The 24638-nt window shown below is 40.2% G+C and overlaps 1 protein-coding gene across 5 annotated transcripts in view; it reads left to right on the top strand.

The window, feature by feature from the left end:
- The window catches only part of IL1R1 (interleukin 1 receptor type 1), a 76594-nt gene that overhangs the window by 33532 nt on the left and 18424 nt on the right, over positions 1–24638 (top strand). For all 5 annotated transcript variants that reach the window (XM_044285617.1, XM_044285621.1, XM_044285619.1 and 2 more), the window contains 5 exons: positions 2901–2979; positions 13399–13642; positions 14201–14387; positions 17334–17502; positions 23442–23504. In XM_044285617.1, the coding sequence (XP_044141552.1) occupies positions 2910–2979; positions 13399–13642; positions 14201–14387; positions 17334–17502; positions 23442–23504 (733 nt within the window). In that variant the 5' untranslated portion in view covers positions 2901–2909. The remainder of the gene's footprint in view (positions 1–2900; positions 2980–13398; positions 13643–14200; positions 14388–17333; positions 17503–23441; positions 23505–24638) is intronic.

Below are 24638 nucleotides of genomic sequence, written 5' to 3'. Positions count from 1 at the left end.
TATTCAAAACTGATTTTACAAACGTTGTTAACCCTTTAGGTGTTCCACAAGAATTAATGGAAAATAGAGATACAATTTAAAAATTTCACTTTTTTGGCAGATTTTCCATTTCAATATTTTCTTTCCAGTTACAAAGCAAGGGTTAACAGCCAAACAAAACTCATTATTTATGGCCCTGATTCTGTAGTTTACAGAAACACCCCATATGTGGTCGTAAACTGCTGGACGGGCACACGGCAGGGCACACGGTTTTTAGCAGGCAGATTTTGCTAGACTGGTTTTTTTGACACCATGTCCCATTTGAAGCCCCCCTGATGCACCCCTAGAGTAGAAACTCCAAAAAAGTGACCCCATTTTAGAAACTACGGGATAGGGTAGAATTTTTGTTGGTACTAGTTTAGGGTACATATGATTTTTGGTTGCTCTATATTACACTTTTTGTGAGGCAAGGTAACAAGAAATAGCTTTTTTGGCAGCGTTTTTTTTTTTGTTATTTACAACATTCATCTGACAGGTTAGATAATGTGGTATTTTTATAGAGCAGGTTGTCACGGACGCGGAGATGCCTAATACTGTATGTATCCAATTTTTTTTATTTATGTAAGTTTTACACAATGATTTCATTTTTGAAACAAAAAAAATCATGCTTTAGTGTCTCCATAGTCTGAGAGCCATAGTTTTTTTCAGTTTTTGAGCGATTATCTTAGGTAGGGTCTCATTTTTGTGGGATGATATTATGGTTTGATTGGCACTATTTTGGGATATTACTTTTTAATCGCTTGCTATTACACTTTTTGTGATGTAAGATGACCAAAAAATTTTTTTAGACTTTTTATTTCTATGGTGTTCATCTGAGGGGTTAGTTCATGTGATATTTTTATAGAGCTGGTCGATACGGACGCGGCAATACCTAATATGTATACTTTTTTTATTTATGTAAGTTTTACACGATAATATCATTTTTGAAACAAAGAAAAACATGTTTTAGTGTTTCCATAGTCTAAGAGCCATAGTTTTTTCAACTTTTGGGCGATTATCTTGAGTAGGGTATGATTTTTGCGGGATGAGATGACGGTTTGATTGGCACTATTTTGGGGTTCATATGACTTTTTGATCGCTTGCTATTACACTTTTTGTGTTGTAAGGTGACATAAAAACTGTTTATTTAGCACAGTTTTTATTTTTTACGGTGTTCATCTGAGGGGTTAGGTCATGAGATTTTTATAGAGCTGGTCGATATGGATGCGGCGATACCTAATATGTATACTTTTTTTTATTTATGTAAGTTTTACACAATAATATCATTTTTGAAACAAAAAAAATAATCGTGTCTCCATATTCTGATAGTATTTTCAGTTTTTGGGCGATTATCTTAGGTAGGGTCTCATTTTTTGAGGTGGCGGTTAGATTGGTACTATTGTGGTGGGTGTACGCCTTTTTGATCGCTTGCTGTTGTACTTTTTGTGATGTAAGGTGACAAAAAAATTGTTTATTTAGCACAGTTTTTTTTTTTTACGGTGTTCATCTGAGGGGTTAGGTCATGTGATATATTTATAGAGCTGGTCGATACGGACGCGACGATACCTAATATGTCTATATGTCTTTTCCCTATTTTTTTTTACAATTTTTTTACTTTATTTTTGGAAAAGGACGCTTTTTTTTTTTTTTTACTTGAAACTTTTAATTTTTTTGTAAAACTTTAATTTTATTAACTTTTTTTTTCTCTTTATTTTTTGGCCCACTATGGGACAGGGTCTGATCCTTGTTTCAATACAGCACAATACATCTGTATTGAACTGTTAGTGTCTTACACTGTAAGACGCTAACAGTTGTCTAGTAGACCCAGCCTGGGCCTCTTAGGCTTCCGTACATGACAGGCCCCAAGCCTTGGAATGGCTTGGGGCTGCCATGGCAACCATCGAGTCCCCGCCACAGCAATGCGGGGACCCGATGCATGAGGTGAGGGAGCGCAAACCTCCCATATGCCGCGTTCAGCGCTGACCACGGCATTTGAGGGATTAATCCACCGTCATCTGCGTTATTGCCGATGCTGGTGGATGCAGCAGGGATCTGGCTGTCAGTAACTGCCGGATCTCTGCTGCTGATAGTGAGGACTGCACGCGGGGGGAGGAATGACTGCAGGACCAGAATGCTCGTCCTCTAGCGCTAAGTGCCGGCGATTGAGGACGAGCATTCTCGTCCTGGGTCGTTAAGGGGTTAATATGATCTTCAGCTGAATATCTATGGGAATGGAGTAAACGAGGAGATATGAAGTACAGAGAGGACGGAAAGGACAGACTGTGGTAATGTAGACTGCATACAAGAGCTGCTGCTCATCAGTCACATCCCCACCTCCTCTCTGCATTTCATGTATCCTCATGAACTCCATTCCTACAGAGATTCAGCTGAAGATCATAATTAACTGTATTCAGGATCATAATCCCTGATAAGCAGAGCAGAGAGGAGGATGAAGCAGCTCTTTACCTCAGTGTTAGGAAGTAACTTGTTCTCCTGTGTGATTAGGACAGGTTTTGTGTGTACTACTAGGACGGCGGCCATTTTATTTTCCCTGATGATTTCTCCCCAGACAAAATAAGCCATTATAACTAATGAAATATATTTGGGAATATATGTATAACAAAGTAAGTAAGCCTTTTTTCTTAATTCAAAGAGAAGCCCATTATTGCTGTACAAAACACATTTTGTAATTTATTTTCTGTTAAACTGAACAGAGACTGATACATAATAACACATATCATTTTTTTTTTTACAGGGGTCCATATAATGTCCCCTAGAGTTGAACAATACTTAAAAATGTTACTACTGTCATTTCATATAGATTTAACTGCTGTTACATTATGATTATTGTATCCCATAAATTATATTGTATTTTTTTACAGATCCAAAAAATGTTGGGTCACCTGCTTGTTTTCACACTTCACATTCTGACTCTGACATGTCTGCCTGTAGATAAAGCTGGTAAGTGCAAGAAAATAACAAGTTGAAATGTATTTTGTTTTTCAACATACAGATGTAGTAGATAGGGGTGGACTGGCCATAGACCCTACAGGGAAATTTCCTCGTGAGTCAATGCCCAGGGGGGCGCCAGAGCCCTCCTCGCGGCTGTTGGCCGGGTGCATAACGATTTGATGCTTAAGCACTTATGTACCTGTCTAAAGGCAAAAGGTGCCTTCTGGAACTCAACTGTATTACTGTCCTGGTGATACAGTTGAATGCTGTGGTGAAGGGGGCAGTATTTTGTGCTGCACTGTGCTATTTGGTTCTGCTGGAATAGTATTTTGTGCTACCCTACAGTACTGTAGGCCCCACATACTTCTGTTGGCCCTGTCTTCTTGTGTTGTCTCTGCCTACTTGTGTTGCCCCCCCCCCCACCTCCCTTTTGTCAGTTTGGACCCGACTACAACATGGGGCCACTTTTAGTTTTTATCCGAGGCCACTTTTAGTTTTTATCCAGGGCCACTTTAAGTACACCAGTCCACCCATGACGCTGACTTTATGAGATGCTGCGAACAATATTTTATTCATGTATTATTACTATTATCTCAACTAAGTTAACATGGAGTCACAAATTAAGTTCTGGGGTTTTATGATACCCCCATAACCAGCTATTCGCTACAGCTCCTGACTCGAAATGGAGCTGTGAGAACAAAAGCTCCATTGTCTGTGTTGAGGTCGTGCTGAGGTAGCCCTAGAGGGCATTGAGCCTTGTTTACCAGTGAATTCCCTGGTGATAAAGTCACTATAAAGGGATTGACCTTGATGAGAAACCCATGGTTGCTTTCTAAAAACAATGCCACACAGACTGCGTGTGGTATTGCAGCATAGCCACATTCACTTCAAAGGAAAAGAGCTACAAAACCAGAGACAACGCATGGACAAGAGTGGAGCTGTTTCTTGAAGAAAGCAACCAACTTGTAATCCTGAATAACCCCTTTAAGTGCTACTTTTATATAATCACTAAACAAATTTCTAAATCTTTAAAACCTTGAGCCCCTGTTTAACTAGAAAATGACTACTTCCCTGTGGTTCTCATAAGCAAGTGCTACTGGCTTAGACCTGTTACACACCTGCATTTGACAGATCTGGGAGGCTTATCTGGCCAGGAACCTTCACTGCCGGGCACTACCAGAATTTTATCCTACCCCATTAACTATACTGGGGACTGGCAGTAGTGCACTGTGCGCTGTTGTTTTCGGCAAGCTTGCTGGGTTGCAGCTGGATCTCTGACGGCCCCCATAATAGTTAATGAAGCCGGTGGGTATCAGGTAGCGTCCGGCAGGGCCGCATCCATAGATCTCCGGGAGGCTGCTCCCTGACGGAACGGCCTGCCGGAGATGTCTTATGCAGATGTAAAACAAGCCTTAGATTAATCATATCATGTTGTATGGCTATGATCTGGGTATTCACCAGAAATGCTCCTGGAAAATATACCAAATACATCCATAGGCTCCCATGGACCAATGTAAAAAAAAGGGAAATCTCCTGTCATGTGTGAACTCTTTGTCACATTCTGCAATACATCAAGCTGCACAAATGTTACACAACTTTCATGTGAGGTTGTCCACAAGTTGAATACAGTTTTTAGATGTGGTGAAACAAAGTTAATTTTAGACAAATGGTACCTTAATAAGTCCTGATAACTTCTTGGTCCCACTGTACATCCATCTTTAGTGTTGATTTTTATCATCGCCGCTCACACAGTTTGTTCACTTGACTTGTGACAAATATGTATGTATTTTATTTATGGTCAGCTTGAAGAATGAGTAGGTGCTGTTCACACAGCGTTTTTTGACAGCTGAATTTGTCTTGGAATCCGTGAATTTTGCAGCATCCATCAGAGTTCTACCTCAAAGGATCTTCTGATACAGTCAGGTCCATAAATATTGGGACATCGACACAATTTTAAGATGTGCTTTAACTGCAGACTGTCAGCTTTAATTTCAGGGTATTTACATCCAAATCAGGTGAATGGTGTAGGAATTACAAAAGTTTGCATATGTGCCTCCCACTTGTTAAGGAACCAAAAGTAATGGGACAATTGTCTTCTCAGCTGTTCCATGGCCAGGTGTGTGTTATTCCCTCATTATCCCAATTACAATGAGCAGGTAAAAGGTCTAGAGTTCATTTCAAGTGTGTTATTTGCATTTGGAATCTGTTGCTGTCAACTCTCAAGATGAGATCCAAAGAGCTGTCACCATCAGAAAAGCAAGCCACAATTAGGCTGACAAAACAAACCCATCAGAGAGATAGCAAAAACATAAGGTGTGGCCAAAATCAACTGTTTGGAACATTCTTAAAAAGAAGGAATGCATCGGTGAGCTCAGCAACACCAAAAGACCCGGAAGACCACGGAAAGCAACTGTGGAGGATGACTGAAGAATTATTTCCCTGGTGAAGAAAACACCCTACACAGATCAAGAACACTCTCCAGGAGGTAGGTGTATGTGTTTCAAAGTCAACAATCAAGAGAAGACTTCACCAGAGTGAATACAGAGGGTTTACTACAAGATGTAAACCATTGGTGAGCCTCAAAAACAGGAAGGCCAGATTAGAGTTTGCCAAACGACATCTAAAAAAGCCTTCACAGTTCTGGAACAACATCCTAAGGACAGATGAGACCAAGATCAACTTGTACCAGAGTGATGGGAAGAGAAGAGTATGGAGAAGGAAAGGAACTGCTCATGATCTAAGCATACCACCTCATCAGTGAAGTATGGTGGTGGTAATGTCATGGCGTGGGCATGTATGGCTGCCAATGGAACTGGTTCTCTTGTATTTATTGATGATGTGACTGCTGACAAAAGCAGCAGGATGAATTCTGAAGTGTTTCGGGCAATATTATCTGCTCATATTCAGCCTAATGCTTCAGAACTCATTGGATGATGAACAATGACCCAAAGCATACTGCAAAAGCAACCAACGAGTTTTTTAGGGGAAAGAAGTGGAATGTTATGCAATGGCCAAGTCAATCACCTGACCTGAATCCGATTGAGCATGCATTTCACTTGCTGAAGACAAAACTGAAGGGAAAATGCCCAAGAACAAGCAGGAACTGAAGACAGTTCCAGTAGAGGCCTGGCAGAGCATCACCAAGGATGAAACCCAGCGTCTGATGATTTCTATGCGTTCCAGACTTCAGGCTGTAACTGACTGCAAAGGATTTGCAACTAAGTATTAAAAAGTTAAAGTTTGATTTATGATTATTATGTCCCATTACTTTTGGTCCCTTAACAAGTGGGAGGCACATATGCAAACTGTTGTAATTCCTACACCGTTCACCTGATTTGGATGTAAATACCCTCAAATTAAAGCTGACAGCCTGCAGTTAAAGCACATCTTGTTTGTTTGTGTCGATGTCCCAATATTTATGGACCTGACTGTATATACCTGCGATGCCATTGTATAGACGAATAGTGGCATCCATCACCTATAGTGTCCCTTTGTCTCTATATATAATAGCTTGTTCTGGTCCGCCATTCCATACAACATTAAAATTGTATATCCGAAGTATACCAGCCAGATGGAGGCCAAAAGGACAATGTTTTGGCCTCTGTAGATGGCAAGCAGACAGTGCTAAACACAGCGTGAAAGTAGCTTTACAGTTAAGCTGGTGATTCACGCAGACTTGTGTTATCTCATCTGACACATTTGTCTTTTGTACACATATTTTGTCTATAGTTGTAGCTAGTTATTCATAAGGTCATAAATTCCTGATGTACTGGACATTTCCTGCCATGTCTGAGACAGTTTTTTCAGTCATACCTAAAAACATAGGGGGTCATTTATCAAACAGAAATATGTCTAAATTAGGTGTATTTCTGGTGCATTTCTGGTCCTTTGTGCTGCAATCTGCAACTTCTTCCCGCTGAGGCCTGGTCTAAAAAAGGGGGCACGTCATGGCCGGGAAAGGGGATGAGCCAGCAGGCTCATCTCATTGACCATTTTCTATGCTTGTTTTAGGTGTAGAAAATGGTCCAAATGACTAGGAAGCTGTCTTACATTAGGAAGTGGTGGAGCATCCGCCGAAGTTATGTAGAGGCCCTAACTCCAGCGGATCCACCGCCAGGTATAGGGGTTATTAAGCCTGTCTTAATAATTGAGCCCTATAGTTTAAAAGAAATATCTAGAACTTTCATCCTATATTCTGACACGAGAAGCTGTCATCATTGTGATTCAGAACACAGAGGCACATCTGTGCTACTGTATTATACTGTATGATACTGTAAGCTGAAATTGTAACTGAAAGTTCGCAAGAAATAAGAGCTAAGCTGCAATACCGCCACTACACAGTGTATGGCAGTGTGGTGCTTCAGCTCTCTATACTGTATACTTATGGAACCAAAAGTATGTATACTGTATAAATATTATTATCATTTATTATTAAAGTGCCATTCATTCTGTGGTTCTGTACATATGAAAAGGGGTAAACATACATAGTAAAAACAAATACAATAAGCATGAACATCTAAGGTTTACCGATGCAGCGGACTTGGTTGACCAGGTAGAGTGTGCAACCACTGACTTTAATAGCTAAGTCTGATGGGGGGGCTGAGTGGGATGGGGAAAAATTATAAATTCTTTTCTATACATGTTAAGTTTTAGAAAGATAGAGGAGGAGAAGGAAGCTTTTAGACAATAGGCATTGTGGGATTCTGGACAGTAGGTTGGTGATATCTGGACCAGAGAATACATTTGCTTGTCATCCGCATAGAAATGATACTGAAAGCCATGGAAATCAATGAGCTGTCCCAGGCCAGAGGTGTAGATTGAGAAGAGCAGTGTTCCTAAGACAGAGTCTTGAGGGACACTAACATAGTGGGGGTGAGGCAAGGAGGTGGTGTGTGAGACACTAAATGTTGGCAGTGAGGTATGATGTGATCCGAGAGAGGGCCAAGTCTTTGACACCAAGAGATGAAAGTTTGTAGCAGAAGGAAGTGGTCAACTGTGTCAAAGGCAGAAGATAGGTCAAGGAGGAGGAAGACAGAGTCTTTTGGCTTTGGTAGTTTTTGGCTTTGGTAGTTACGTTCATGATTTGGTATAGGCAATTTCAGTAGAGTAATGGGGTCGAAAGATTGTAGCCGATCAAATAGGGTACAGGAAGACAGGTGGGAGGACAGCTCAAGGTGGACTTGTTCAAATAACTTTGAGGCATATGGGAGTAGTGATATGGGGCGATAGCAAGACAAAGAAGATGGGTCCAGGGAAAGCATTTTGAGGATGGGTGTGATGTCAGCATGTTTAAAACAGTAGGGGAAGACACCAGTGGTTAGTGATAGGTTGAACACATGGGTTAGGGTCGGGATAAACACTGTAGTAAGGTTGGGAATGAGGTGGGATTACATATGGTTAAGCACACAGGCTGTGAGATGTGATCTGGAGAGTAGGGTGGAAAGTTTTTCCTTTTGTAATGGTGGAGAAGCTGGTTTTGGGGGGAAGGAGACTGGATAGTTATGTAGAATGGGTGTGGGGACTGCAGGCTGAAGCTTTCTCTAATGTTATCGAGTTGAAAGGTGCCGGAGGGGGCATTGGGGAACAGAGAAAATAGTTGAAAGTGTTAAATAGTTGTTAGGATTGTGAGATAGGGAAGATATGAGAGACGTGAAGTAGGCCTTTGTTGCAGCAACAAGTGCGGACTTGATGTTCACAAGTGATTGTTTGCATGTGACAAAGTGCTCCTTAGAATGGGTTTTCTTCAATTCGCTCTAGAAGCTTGTTTCAGCTCTTCAGTCAGACTGGTGTGGCAGGGCTGCCTATTAATTTTTTGTTATGTATTAGGGAGGGCGACTGAGTCAAGAGCTGTAGATATTGTGGTGTTATACAGTGGCGGCAGGATTTGCATCATGGAGGGAGAGATAGGGGCAGAAGAAAGTCAGAAAGCAATTGAATGTCTAGGGTGTGCCAATTTGTGAACTGAGGGGGGAACTGAAGAGACAAGTGAAGAGAACATAAGTAGACTGTGATCTAAAGGGGAGCACGATGGCTCAGTGGTTAGCACTGGTGCCTTGTAGTGCTGGGGTCCTGTGTTTGTAACCGAGTACCCCGGCTTCCTCCCACACTCCAAAGACATACTGATAGGGAACTTAGATTGTGAGCCCCATTGGGTACAGCCTTATGCTAATGTCTGTAAAGCGCTGTGAAATATAGTAGGTAGATATAAGTGCATAAAATAAATTACAAAAATAAGGGGTGAGTTAGAAAGGTTCGTTAGGGAACAGAGGTGGCTAAAGATAAGATCCAGTGTGTGAGAATCTTTGTGTGTGGCAGCAGAGGACTACTGTGAGAGGCCAAAGGAGAAAGTAAGTGCCAGAAGTTTAGAGGCAGCTGAGTGGAAAGAGTCAATGGCAGTGTTGATCACGAATATTCGAATTGCGAATTTTAATCGCGAATATCGGCATCTCGAGAATTCGCGAATATTTAGAATATCGCAAAATATATTCGTAATCGCAAATATTCGAATTTTTATACGATTTTTATGCGAATTTTCGCAATCAAGAAAATAATGCCTGCAGATCACAAATTCGCGAATACTCGAATATATGGCGAATATTCGCCCAAATATTCGCAAAATATCGTGAATTAGAATATTTCCCCTGCCACTCATCACTAGTCAATGGGGATATTGAAGTCGATGGGGATGTTGAAGTCACCCATGTCATTGGAAAGTGTAGGAGTCAGGTGTTGAAGTGGTCAAAAAAGATGATGCTGGGCCTGGGCGCAGTAGATGATTCATTTATACAGAGTATACTTCAAATGAAAAGAGCATAATATAGAGTGGCAGTGGAGTTGGGCTGAATGAGCAGCTATCCGATAGGAGAAGAACAAATCCTCATCACTATTAACCTCACCGTGGATATGCATGTATTATAATGGTAAATTCCTGCAGTATGAACAATTGGATCACATTAAGCATGAATAAAACATGGATAAGATAGAGTCACAGATTAATGAGCTGGTGGTATTATCAAAATTATCAGTATTGACATGGCTGTCTGGATTTTGGTTTAGTCCAATTAGCTATACCTATTTGCGGGTTTATGTATCGGATTTTTATCTAAGACTTATATGTTATTTTATGTTGTGGTGTGTTGTATACCCATCACCTCTCCCCTGATGAACCTTTGCTAGGGTAAACACGTTGGGAGGTTTTAGGGTTTTTTGAGGGAGAGTCAGGGCAGGCACGTGACCACAGGCCACCCACCATCAGGGTGTTCCTGTGGGTTTAGGCTTTAGAGAGGGTCCCCGTAGGGAAAGTGTGGTTCCCTTGCGTATCCTCTTCTTTCTATCTAGCCCCTCCCCTTAGATACCATCTGATCTATCTGGTCACATTTTTGTTTGTCTGTATCTTTTTTGTTTGAAGTGGGTGGATAATTAAATATTGAATAATAAAAGTTATGTGCGTAACAGTGGGGGCTGTGCGTAAAAAGAAATCCACCATAAGAGAGTGCTGCAAGGGATGGTGTCAGCCATGTTTCTTCCAAACCAAGGAACGAAAGTCTATGAGAGATGAAAAGGTTGTGAATGTTGGAGAGTTTGTTGCAGACAGAGTGAAGATTCCATAATGCTCCTGCAAGAGGGATAGGGGGGGAGCAGGGGCCATGTGGATGCTGTTCAGGTTTAAGGGGTTGCATACATTTGCAGAAGGAGATCCATAATGGGAGTTGTATATGATTGTGGGGATTTGCTGGGGAGGGCCAGAATTGGGATGTATATCACCATCAGTAAGGAGAAGCAGAGAAAGTTTTAGTAGATGAGAGTTGGAGAGAAAATTAAGTGGCTGTGTTTTTGAAAAGGAAAGATTTCATGTTAAAAACAGATCTGGTCAGAAGGTCAAAAGGGTGTGTAGAATGGAGGAAGAGACAAATAGTTCCTTGCTGGGTCAAGTGGTGTGTGGGTATTTTAGGAAGAGTAGAAAAATAGGGGTGATAAATGTGATAAGTAGAAACATTATTGCAAAGACTATTTTTAGTTCCTTTGGTTCCCTTCTATTCTATATGTGGACTTAGAGTGCCGCTTAAAAGATATCTCATTTAAAAATACCAAGCAGGAATAGGAAGATGCGCGCACACACACACATAGGCACAGTGGCTCAGTGGTTAGCAGTGGTCCCTTGCAGGACTGGGATCCAAAACCTGAATGGAGATGACATGTTCTTCCTAGGTTTGATTGGGTTTTCTTCCACACTTCAAAGACATACTGATAGGGAATTTAGATTGTGAGGTCCAATGGAGACAGAGAGTAATGATAATATCTCTATAGTTCTGTAAAATATGTTGGTGCTATATAAGTAAGCAAAGAGACGAAAAGAATGAAAGAACGCATATGGAAGTAAGTAGTAACCATAAAAAAGTGTTAACCCTTTAGCTACCAGCGCACTGTGTGGTGCTGGAGCGATGTGAACATGGCGTCTGCTCGCACGTGCAGCGAGCACCATGGCCGGCAGATCTCTGCTGTTTCATATAGAAGAGACCTGCAGCTAATTACCGTGACCAGCAATAATGCCGATCACAGTAATTAAATGCTTTGGATGCCGTGACCAAGTGAGGTCACGACATCTAAATGCGCAAAAGCCGATGCCCCGTGTGGACAAATGGGGCATCGGTACTTGCTCTGAACACCTTCAGCCTCACTGATGCAATGAGTGTTCAGGCTGCAATTTTTATTTTGACCACCAGATGGCAGGACAGGATAAGAAATTTGCTAAATTGAGTTTCAATGGCAAATATAAAATCCCTGAAAGAACAAAAAATAAAAAAACATAATTAATAAGGTCAGACAAAATTATCACAAAAAATAAAAAATATATAAAATATAAAAAAATGTAAAATTTTAAATCACCCCCTTTCCGTATAATAAAAAAAAAAAAACCTAAATAACAATAAATATAAACATCACGGGTATCACCATGACTAAAAACGCCCATATTATTAAAATAGAAAAAAAATTCCAATACGGCGAATGGCGTAACGGAAAAAAGGGTCAACGTGGCCGATTTGCCATTTTTGCATTGCTTCTCTTACCCAAATTTTTTTCATAAAATGTGATCCAAAAGTCACACACTCCAAAATGGTATCAATAAAAAGTACAGATTGTTTCACAAAAAATGAGCCCCTAAACATCTCAGTAGACATAAGTATAAAAAAAATTATGGGGGTCAGAATATGGTGGTATAAAAACCATACATTTTATGCCATAATTAATGGCGGCATTAGAAAGTTCAACTTGTCCCGCAAAAAATAAGCCCTCATACAGCTATGTGACCGGAAATCTAAAAAAGTTATGGCTCATGGGAAATAGGGAGGAAAAATGAAAACGCGAAAAGAAAAAAAACTCCGGTAGCCAAGGGGGCAAACCAGAATATGTTTTATATTTTATTTTCTTCAAAGCAGCCCCCTTTTGTGTTGAATGACAGCTAAAATCTATATATACTTTCTAACTTTTAATAATAGTCATAGTTAAAAAATACTATCACTATACTGTTACTGAAACCCACTATACAGTACTGAGGCAAATGCTGATCATACTCATTTGATGTATGCTGGCCAAATCCTCTGATCTCAGTGGGCTTGTCTAACCATTTATTGTGTATGAAGGCCTCCCAACTCTCCCCTGACAGTAGATGTCAGAGGAGAAGAGAATTGTGCATGTTGGAGATAAGTCTCTACTAGAGGTGTCAGACAGTCGCGTTCTCTCATTCATTAGTTGAGCATGTATGTGTACAGTGGGATCAGGAGAGATGCTTCTTTGGCCAACATGTTTGGCCAACATTGTTTGGTAAATGTTACCACCATTTTTTATGTAAATGTTACCACCTAACAGTGACCTTTGTGCCCACACAAAGTAGTAATGCCCCCCTTTGAGTCCTCAGTGCAATAGTAATGATCACCTTTGTGTAGTCCACTTTTGTAGCCCTCTAACATTAGTATTCCTATTTCATGACCCTTGCACCAATGAAAATAAAAAACCTGGTACTCACCTAACCTCGTTCCCAGGACAAATGGTTGTGGACTCTTCCTGTCTCTGCTACATGTGGCAGGAATGGTGGTGCAATGCCGTGACCTCATCATAGTGACTTCTTCAGCATGCTCCCAGCCTCTCATAGGCCTGAGACTTAAAGCAACCTATGGTTTACAAGAGAACAGGGCAAGGAAGTAAAGGCTCTCTTGTCTGTCATAGTTTTCAATTGGCTCAGCATCCTGAACTATATAGAAGATACTGAGGATGGAATACAGTCAGTCCACAACAACTTTACTTGTTTAATATGTTTCATATTTTATGCAAAATATACTGAAAATAGAGCTTTACTTTTAGTAAAACCATACCTGTCGATGTGTTTTTTCATGACACATGTCTATACAATGTATATGTTTTTCCTTGTAGAGATCTGTATAGATGAAGGAGCGGAGTTCAACTTTGAATATGCTAGTGTTGGTGAGCCTTTGTATGCTGTTTGCCCACTTCTGGACTTAGTTGGGAGAAATAATTTCAGTGTAACCTGGGTAAGAATTGACTCACAAACAGAAATCGCCTCAGACAGACAAGCAAGAGTTCACCAGGATGAACAATATCTAAAGTTTATCCCTGCGGAGCTACAAGATAGCGGAGTATACCAATGTATTCTCAGGTGAGCCATGACAGGGTTACCCTAGAGTTAGTCTACTTCCACAGGCTTCTGGTTTCATACGGAGTGATTCAGTGATTCCTTTCTCTAAGGTACAGCACAAATATGAGTTAAAATTGTGTCATTGGAAGCTGTATCTATGGATAGGGGTGCACCTAGCCTTTCTGCTGCCCGAGGTGAAAACTGAAATGGCGCCCCTCCCTCCCCAATGACTTTTTTTTTAACCAAACCCATTCTATTCAGCCCATGGCCCTTTGTCTGCCCCTCTCTTGCCCCTACCTGGTGCTGCCTGAGGCGATCACCTCATCTGGCCTCATTGGTGGTGCACCCCTGTCTATGAAGGTATTCTCCCTAGAAGCAATACATTTAGGGAAAGATATCTCGACACATACAGCACCCAACAGAGCCTGTACAGTGGATGGAACCCCTGATATCTTTACTAGACTACTTTTAAAGAATAATTTAGGTCATGGTGATAAATGTTTGTTCTAGTGAGTAGGGTTATATATATGGTGTTTTCTCATCTTTGTAGTACAAATGTTTTCCTTCTTTTACATATAGAAACTCAACAAATTGCATCAAGAAGATAAGACGAGTAGAAGTGTTTCGTCATGATGATGGTCTCTGCTATAATAATTCAGTAATGCTTCGTAACGAAGAAAAATTCATAGCTCCATCACTTACAATTGAATGTCCACACATAGACATCTATTTCAGTCACAAGAACATACAAGTCAGATGGTTTAAGGTACTAATATTATTATATGTTCTAATTTCATTTAATTCAATATATTTTACTTGAATTACAAACTAAAAACAAATGCATAACTAAGCTGAAAATCTCAAACATAGGCCACTTCTGTCAGGGGTGTATACATCTGAATAGCCGAAAATGATATTCAAATGTATACCATGATGGATATATTTACTTCAGTGGCCAACTCTAGGAAAGATGAAAGCCAAGCAGATCAATCAGCTTCCAAAGTTGAATCCTTTGTTTGCCTCATTGAAATAGCAGATATCCCAATAGGGGTCTAAAATGCAGTCTAAACCCTGCCTAATGCTTTCAGGTGGTGCTGGAAAGTAACCATGGTTAGCTTCCCCATTTACTTGGAAAGGCACAACAGGCTCCAGTGTGTGAGAACAGACGTGACCACTCCATGATAGACATCCACATGGTTGACGTCTCCAACCTCTGTTTGACCACCCTGCCCTGGGGTCAAGACAGATTCTCAAACTCTGTTTCCTTGAATTGTAAAAATTTGTAAAAGTTTGTAAGTCTTCTCTGTTGAGTGTGTACTCTTACAAACTAAACTCATGTTTTTTTTTTTTGGGCAACTTAATGGGGCTGTCTGAAATTGTTAAAAATGAGGGTATATTTACCTCTATCTCCAGCGTCATTCTCTGCCCGACCAGTCCGGTCCTTCTGCTGTTGCATGCCAGTATATGGCACATGACCAATGCAGCCGTTCCCTGTCCTCAGTAGTCTACTTATGAGGATACCGATTGACTCCAGAAGTGATGTGCCATATACCAGCACATCACTGCTGCAGTTTGTAAACAATTGACGGTAGGAGGATTATTTATTTATATAAGGCAATGCTTAGGCTACTTTTACACTTGCGGCAGAGTAATCCGGCAAGCAGTTCTGTCGCCGGAACTGCCTGCCGGATCCGGCAAAACGTATGCCAACTGATGGCGTTTGTAAGACTGATCAGTCTTAAAAATGCCTGATCAGTCAGAAAAATGCATTGAAACTCCGGATCCGTCTTTCCGATGTCATACAGCAAAACGGATCCGGCATTTATTTTTTTCACCTTTTTTTTCGGTCTGCGCATGACTGATCCGGCATTCCGGAATTTTGTCTTCCGTTTTTTTGGGCTGGAGATAAAACCAGTTTTATCTTTTTCCTGATCAGTCAAAATGACTGAACTGAAGACATCCTTATGCATCCTGAACGGATAACTCTCCATTCAGAATGCATGGAGATATGCCTGATCAGTTCTTTTCCGGCATTGAACCCTTTTGACGGAACTCAGTGCCGGAAAAGAAAAACCCTAGTGTGAAAGTACCCTTACTCACCATACTAACAGCATCTTAATAGTTAAAAGCATGTACAACATCTTATATCAAGGTTGGCATTCTTTAGCAATGTATCATATGAAAGCTAGAAAGAACAGAATCTGTCCGGCCTTAAAGCTACAGGACATAAACAACTTGACCAAAGCTTATCACAGTTCAGACTATATAAATATATACTGTATATAAAAAAATACTCATAGTTTGTAAAGAAAGTCATCCCAGAGAGAGAGGCAATGATTAGTATGTGCAAGACCAGGGGCAATAATTAATAATAATGCTGCCCTATCAATCAACGCTAGATTCTAGTAACAAGGACATGTTTAACTTACAATAAACAGACACAACCCTATCTGGGAAGGGTTTATATAAATCACCAAAATAAAGCCTATTTAGGCTAATCACCTCACTTGTCCCGGGTATTAAAATTTAACTTTTACTATCTTTGTTTAAAAAATTACTAGGTATAAGTAAATGTGAGCTAGAGAAAGGGTTAAAACTATCTAATGCCCTGTCAGTTCTAAAGCATATTTGTTTTAACTGCAATGTCAGCCGCACACTCTGTATTAGCAGGTCGGTACAGCACCGTCCTATATATATATTTAGCTATAGATGATTCTATGTAACAAACACTGGTCACTCTTGGACAGATTCCGCTATTTTTGTGCTACACTAATTGCTAGAACTGACACTGACATCAGAAACACTAAAGGCTGTCCCCCAACATGTTTCGCCAGCTAATCTGGCTTCATCAGGGGTAACGGACAGAATTGAATAAGGTCGCTGCCCATGGAACCTTATAAAGGCTGGTTCCACCTTAGCAGCAGGCTGGAGGACCAATAAGTACAAAGAATGATAATTAGCCTAAATAGGCTTTATTTTGGTGAAGGACATGTTTAGTCATAAACAAGAGAGGGTAGCTTGATGGTCCGGATGTTTGTACTAGTCTTCTTTAGAAGGTGTACACGTTGCTAGACCATGACCTGCTTGCAGTTTTCATCAGATTAGGGTACTGCAGGCCGTCTATTGGATGATGGTAGTCAAAAGTTGTTTCTGCTAGGCTTTCCAAGTCGGGTCCCTTGTGGAGAATGGCCTTGAGGATCCCTAGTGTGAACCTATTAATAAAGGGAAGGGGCTAATTGTCCCTACTAAGGCTTAACCACAGAGCACCTTCCTTGTAACATGTGAATGCGACTCCGTCCAGAACCTCACCCTATTTTTGGACCTATACCCTAATGCACCCTAATCCTGCCAAACATGCCATATTTCTGTCTCGGTGTTGATAGAATCCTCAGGGAACTTAGAAATTAGGGAGTAAAACGAATGATCATAAATTGCTGGGTATGAAAGCGAGAGGCGGAAAAAGTTTACAACCTATATCTACCCTGAAGTTATGAGATGCCGTGGTCAGTGGACCATGGTCTCTAAAGACTAATGGCAGTCATTCTCTAGGTCTGAGAGGGAGCTAGTGGAACTTCCACTGCCTAAATAGGTAGCTCATACTTTTAGACATATTTGCTTGCTACAGCTGACATTGATCATGAAAAAGCATTCGGGAAATATATCATTAATGATGTTCTGTTTTTTCTTTTGAATAACTTGTTTTTATGTACAGGAATGCCAGCCATTGGATCTGGATAGTGAGCGCTACTCAACTTCAACTATAAACTTGATTATTAAAGATTTGTCCAGTCAAGATAGTGGGAATTACACGTGTGAGGTGTCGTTTGTGTACAATGGTGTAACATATAACATGTCCCGTGCCATTGAATTCACTATTCAAGGTAACTATGATTTTATAACCTATATTATTACAGTATGTTTAAAATGAATACATATAGTACCAAACATGATTGACGTGGGAAGTGGATGTATTCATCAAATGACTACATAGAAGGAAAGAATATAAAAGAACCTCAAGGAATCGGTGAATGTTACCTTATGTGAAAAACTTGCATTAAACATTCTAGGATGTCTGACATATGTGTGGGGGATTATAGATATTTCATGCATAATTCAAGCCGTGGCATTTTTCAATTTAGAGTTAAAGGGGGTTTCTTTGTTCTATTCTTAGTATAGGTCATTCATATCAGATCATCTGTTTTCAGCAGGACCTAACACAGATAGTGGAGCTGGAAGCACAGTTCTCTGTGTAGTGGCTGTGCCAGCTAGCTGCAGCTCAGCTCCCATTCAAGTGACGTGTGTGTAGTGATAGATACAGGTCCTTCTAAAAAAAATTAGCATATTGTGATAAAGTTCATTATTTTCTGTAATGTACTGATAAACATTAGACTTTCATATATTTTAGATTCATTACACACCAACTGAAGTAGTTCAAGCCTTTTATTGTTTTAATATTGATGATTTTGGCATACAGCTCATGAAAACCCAAATTTCCTATCTCAAAAAATTAGCATATTTCATCCGACCAATAAAAGAAAAGTGTTTTTAATACAAAAAAAGTCAACCTTCAAATAATGGTGTTCAGTTCTGCACTCAATACTTGGTCGGGAATCCTTTTGCAGAAATGACTGCTTCAATGCGGCGTGGCATGGAGGCAATCAGCCTGTGGCACTGCTGAGGTGTTATGGAGGCCCAGGATGCGGCCTTAAGCTCATCCAGAGTGTTGGGTCTTGCGTCTCTCAACTTTCTCTTCCCAATATCCCACAGATTCTCTATGGGGTTCAGGTCAGGAGAGTTGGCAGGCCAATTGAGCACAGCAATACCATGGTCAGTAAACCATTTACCAGTGGTTTTGGCACTGTGAGCAGGTGCCAGGTCATGCTGAAAAATGAAATCTTCATCTCCATAAAGCTTTTCAGCAGATGGAAGCATGAAGTGCTCCAAAATCTCCTGATAGCTAGCTGCATTGACCCTGCCCTTGATAAAACACAGTGGACCAACACCAGCAGCTGACATGGCACCCCAGACCATCACTGACTGTGGGTACTTGACACTGGACTTCAGGCATTTTGGCATTTCCCTCTCCCCAGTCTTCCTCCAGACTCTGGCACCTTGATTTCCGAATGACATGCAAAATTTGCTTTCATCCGAAAAAAGTACTTTGGACTACTGAGCAACAGTCCAGTGCTGCTTCTCTGTAGCCCAGGTAAGGCACTTCTGCCGCTGTTTCTGGTTCAAAAGTGGCTTGACCTGGGGAATGCGGCACCTGTGGATGTTTCTACTCCAGACTCAGTCCACTGCTTCCGCAGGTCCCCCAAGGCCTGGAATCGGTCCTTCTCCACAATCTTCCTCAGGGTCCGGTCACCTCTTCTCGTTGTGCAGCGTTTTCTGCCACACTTTTTCCTTCCCACAGACTTCCCACTGAGGTGCCTTGATACCGCACTCTGGGAACAGCCTATTCGTTCAGAAATTTCTTTCTGTGTCTTACCCTCTTGCTTGTCAATGATGGCCTTCTGGACAGCAGTCAGGTCGGCAGTCTTACCCATGATTGCGGTTTTGAGTAATGAACCAGGCTGGGAGTTTTTAAAAGCCTCAGGAATCTTTTGCAGGTGTTTAGAGTTAATTAGTTGATTCAGATGATTAGGTTAATAGCTCGTTTAGAGAACCTTTTCATGATATGCTAATTTTTTTAGATAGGAATTTTGGGTTTTCATGAGCTGTATGCCAAAATCATCAATATTAAAACAATAAAAGGCTTGAACTACTTCAGTTGTGTGTAATGAATCTAAAATATATGAAAGTCTAATGTTTATCAGTACATTACAGAAAATAATGAACTTTATCACAATATGCTAATTTTTTTAGAAGGACCTGTACATACACTCATTGACAAATAAACTTATCGTCTGGAATAGTCTTTAGCGATAAATACAGGTTCTGTTCGAGATTATACTATGGTCGGCTTTGAGTATTGGAGGTCTCGTGGTAAACACTTCAGTCCTGTCTTTGCTATGAAGCGACACACTGCCCGAACTGCTGGTGTGATGATATGGGGATCCATTACATACAACAGTCACCGCTAGTAGTGATAAGGGACAGCTCAGTGATATGTGCAGTACATACTGCGGCCAGTGTGTTGCCTCTCATGGCTGGGCATTCTAGCTGGCATTTTTCAGCAGGATAATTCTCGCCCACACACAGCAAGGGTTTCTCCACCAGATTCCGACACTTGCTTTGCTGCCAGATTTATCTCCAATCAAGCATTTATAAGACCAGCTGGGATGTCATCTTCTGCAACCTCTGAGTGTGAAGGATCTACAGACCCAGCTGCAACATCTGTGGAGAAATGCCACAGGACACCATGCTGAACCTGTATGTCTCCATACCCAACTGTATCTCATCTTATATCCAGGTTAGAGGCGCCCTAACAGGGTACTAGAACCTCCTTTCAGTTGTACAGTTTTCCCCAATAAACTGATCCTTTCACTCTAATATTGTAATCACTTGCATAAGTCATCATTACATTCACACATAGAAAGTGTCATTCAATTCAACAACTCCTTCTTGGTGCGTTATTTTTATTTTTTTGCAATGAGCAGATTAGATAGAGCCATCCATGGCTCTATGTCGGTGCTATTTAACTCCTTCCCAGACCACCTTGCGTGTATATACATCAGCAGTCGGAACTTTAAATATGACGTCTGCTTGCACATGCAGGCACTTGGGGCTAATGTCTGCGACTGGCAGTAATGCCGATTGTAGACATTTAACCCTTGAGATGCCATGGTCAATTGTGGCCACGGCATCTGTGATGATGAAAACCAGGAGCGCATGCTCCTGGTCATGCTGTGGCTCCCTCTGGTGAGTATTAGAGAGTTGGAGTATGTGTGCAGCAGCTCCTGTCCTCCTGTGTGACAGGAGGCTGATGCACATTAGTTTCTATGAAGAGCCTGCCTGTGGCTGGGCTCCATAGGAACACAGTAATATTCTCATAGACGCCAATGCTAATGCATTGGAGTCTTTAAGTGAGAAGCAATCTAATGATTGCTTGTAATAGTTCCCTAGGGGAAGTATAAAAAAGTGTAAAAAAAATGATTTTTTTTAAACATAAAAAAATATAAAAATAAAATTCAAATCATCCCCTTTCCCCAAAATTAAATACAAGTATGTAAACAATTTAAAGAATAAACATAATGGGTTTCACTGCATGTGAAAACGCCTGTACTATTAAAATATGAAAATGTTTTATGACCGCTTTACCTCCCACAAATTTTTTTATAAAAATTGATTAACCCTTTCATGACCAAGGGTCATTGATGCCCCAGTGTCCAGGTCAAATTTTATAAAACGGACATGTGTCACTTTATGTGGTAATAACTTTGGAACACTTTTATTTATCCAAGCCATTCTGAGACTGTTTTCTCGTGACACATTGTACTTCATGATAGTCATAAATTTGAGTAAATATATTTCGCCTTTATTTATGAAAAAATCCCAAATTTACCAAAAAGTTTGAAAAATTTGCAATTTTCAAAATTTCTATTTCTCTGCTTTTAAAACAGAATTCCACATAAAATATTCATTGCTTAACATTTCCCATATGTCTACTTTATGTTGGCATCATTTTGGAAATGTCATTTTATTTTTTGGGGATGTTACAAGGCTTAGAAGTTTAGAAGCAATTCTTACAATTTTTAAGAAAATTTCTAAAACCCACTTTTTAAGGACCAGTTCAGGCCTGAAGTCACTTTGTGGGGATTACATAGTGGATACCCCCATAAACGACCCCATTGTAGAAGCTACACCTTTCAAGTTACTCAAAACTGATTTTACAAACTTTGTTAACCCTTTAGGTGTTCTACAAGAATTCAAGGAAAATGGAGAATACATTTCTAAATTTCACTTTTTTGGCAGATTTTCCATTTTATTACATTTTTTTCTTTAACACATCGAGGGTTAACAGTCCAAACAAAACTCAATATTTATTACCCTGATTCTGCGGTTTACAGAAACACCCCACATGTGATCGTAAACTGCTTGTACGGGCACACGGTAGGGCGCAGAAGAAAAGGAACACTGTATGGTTTTTGGAAGGCAGATTTTGCTGGACTGGTTTTTAGATGCCATGTCCCATTTAAAGCCCACCCTGATGCACCCCTACAGTAGAAACTCCCAAAAAGTGACCCTATTTTGGAAACTGGGGGATAAGGTGCCATATTTATTGGTACTATTTTTGGGGGCATATGCTTTTTTGATCGCTTGGTGTTGCACTTTTTGTGATGTAAGGTGAAAAAAATTGCCTTTTGGTACTGTTTTTATTTTTTATGGTATTCACCTGAGGGGTTAGGTCATGTGATATTTTTATCGAGCATGCTTTACGGACGCACCAATACCTAATATGTATACTTTTTTTATTTCACTTTAACACAATAATGGCATATTTGAAATAAAAAAATGATGTTTTAGTGTCTCCGTGTAATGAGAGCTATAGTTTTTTTATTTTTTGAGTGACTTTCTTGCTACTTTCTTATGTAGGGTCTCATTTTTGCAGGATGAGGTGATGGTTTTATTGGTACCATTTTTTGGGACATACGCCTTTTTGATCGCTCGGTGTTGCACTTTTTGTGGTGTAAGGTGACAAAAATGTTTTTTTTTTGACAGTTTTTATATTTATTTTTTATGGTGTTTATCGTACGGGGTTGATCATGTGATATATTTATAAAGACTGTCGTTACGGATGCGGTGATACCTAATATGTCTAGTTTTTTTTTTTCTTTTTCTTTTTTTTATAGGAAAAGGCAATTTATTTTTTTAAATTACATTTTTATTTATTTATTCTTACTTTTATTATTTTCACTTTTTTTTTTATCAAGTCCCACTTCGATCTTGAAGATCCAGTGGGTCTGATGGCTGTACTATACTTTGCAATGCTTTTGCATTGCAAAGTACAATACTATCAAATGTCCTGTAGATGGCAACACCGGGCGCTTTTGCAAAGCGTCCGGTTGCCGTGGCAACCATCGGGCGCTGCAATCACCGCGCAGCAGCCCCGATGGTTGAGAGAGGGAGCCCCTAAGGGGTTACAGCAGAGTGTCAGCATACAGCTGACACTCGCTGCTGATGTCGGTGGCTCAGGAATGGATTAAAGAGCTGGCTTGACGTCTATACACGTGGTAGCTGCACGGGGTATGTGCAGCTATAACGTATATATACAGATTGCGGTCGGGAAGGGGTAAAAAAAAAAAGTTGTACACACCCCTAATAGTATCAATGAAAAGTAACTGTACTTTTCATTGATACTATTAAGGGGTGTGTACGACCCTGAAAAAAAATGAACCCTCACACAGCACCATACACATAGCTACAAAAAAGTAATAGGGGTCAGAATATGGTGACTAAAAATACATTTTTTAGGGGATAAAAAAAAAATTCAGTATAAAAATGCTATGAAAAAATATACGTGCGTGGTATCGCTGTAATCCTACTGACCTGGAGAATGAAAGTAACAGGTCAGTTTTACCATATAGGGACCACCGTAAAAACAAAACCCATAAAACTGTGGCTGAATTTTGTTTTTTAATTATTCCACCCCATTTAGAATTTTTCATGCTTCCCACCACATTGTATGCAACTGTAAATGATGCCATTAGAAAGTACAAATTGTTTTGCAAAAAACAATACAGCTATTTTAATGGAAAAATAGAAATGTTATGGCTTTGAGAAGGCTGGGAGTAAAAAACGACAATAAAAAAAAATGGAAAATTTCCTGGTCATAAAGGGTTAAGCATTATTAACCATCTTTTTATATTTTATTCTTCAGCTCAAACAGAACCAGAACCTGTCGTAATATTCCCAAAAAATAACATCATAGATGTGGAATTAGGTGAGTTATGCTCTGCTTTTAAAATAACATGTATTTACATGTCACATAAGGGCTCATGCACATGACAGGGCTACCCTATACGTATTGTACTTCCACAAGCCTCGGATTTCATATGGAGGGATTCAAAGGTTTCTTTTTCTCAGATATGGCACAAATCTGAGTGAAACTGGTGTTACGCTTCATTGGAAGCTGAATCGATGGAGGTATTGCCCCTAGAAGCAATATATCTAGGGGAGTGGAGAATATCTTCTCCTTACATACAGCACCCAGCAGAGCCTGCACAGTGGAAGGAGGACATGGAGTGGTGCCAACCTCTTTACTCTTCTGTATAGGATCTGTGGGGAATGGGGTCATTTGAGGTTTGTAGACAGAGCTGTTGTTTCAGGCTACTCTTCCATGTTCATTTAATTTTATTTCTTGGACAAATCTATAGTATTCAAATATAATCTATATTAGCAACATGCTCTATACATCTGGCCAGTGAAAATAAAAGTGTATCATGTGATGTATCTATAGGTTTCTATGGGCTAACCATGTCCCAAAAGAGCGTCCTTTTGGCATGCAATAGACCAATTTAAACCCGATATGGTTTTATACCAGAGACCCCTGTGAAAGAACTATATGGGGACCCTTCTAATTTGTCTCCTTCACCACCTCCATCATTGCAGTCACATGCATGCACTTACACCAGAAATTTGTGCTTCAGAAAATCCATTACACAAGTGTCAACATGTATCTGCATTGTATCTGCATCATATGCACTGATTTCTGCAAATCTTATTTCTGGGAAATGGGATAATTGCTGGAATTTCTTCAACAAATTCTGCTTTAGTTCCCATTACATGGCAGAATTGAAGGCTAAAACCTCCAACGCAGACTTGAAATATAACCCACAGCAGGAATCCAAGGCAGACCCTCGCTGTCGTTGATATGCCACAGCTTTTCAGATGGATTTGCCCTATTCAGTGGTGCCAATCCTCATGTTGTAATCGGCCACTGTTTCCATGTGGAAACCGCCTAAATACGTGTCCTGTATATAGTGACATGGATTTCAAATCTGCACAGAAAATAATCTGTGATGCGTGACGTGGGATTCCCATTAAAATTAGTAGAAGGCAGTTTGTGGATTTGAAG

The sequence above is a fragment of the Bufo gargarizans genome, chromosome 3, assembly GCF_014858855.1.
Source record: "Bufo gargarizans isolate SCDJY-AF-19 chromosome 3, ASM1485885v1, whole genome shotgun sequence".
In the NCBI taxonomy this organism is placed as follows: Eukaryota; Metazoa; Chordata; class Amphibia; order Anura; family Bufonidae; genus Bufo; species Bufo gargarizans.
The sequence above is the reverse complement of the archived record's forward strand: the minus strand, read 5'-3'. Positions and strand labels throughout refer to the sequence as shown.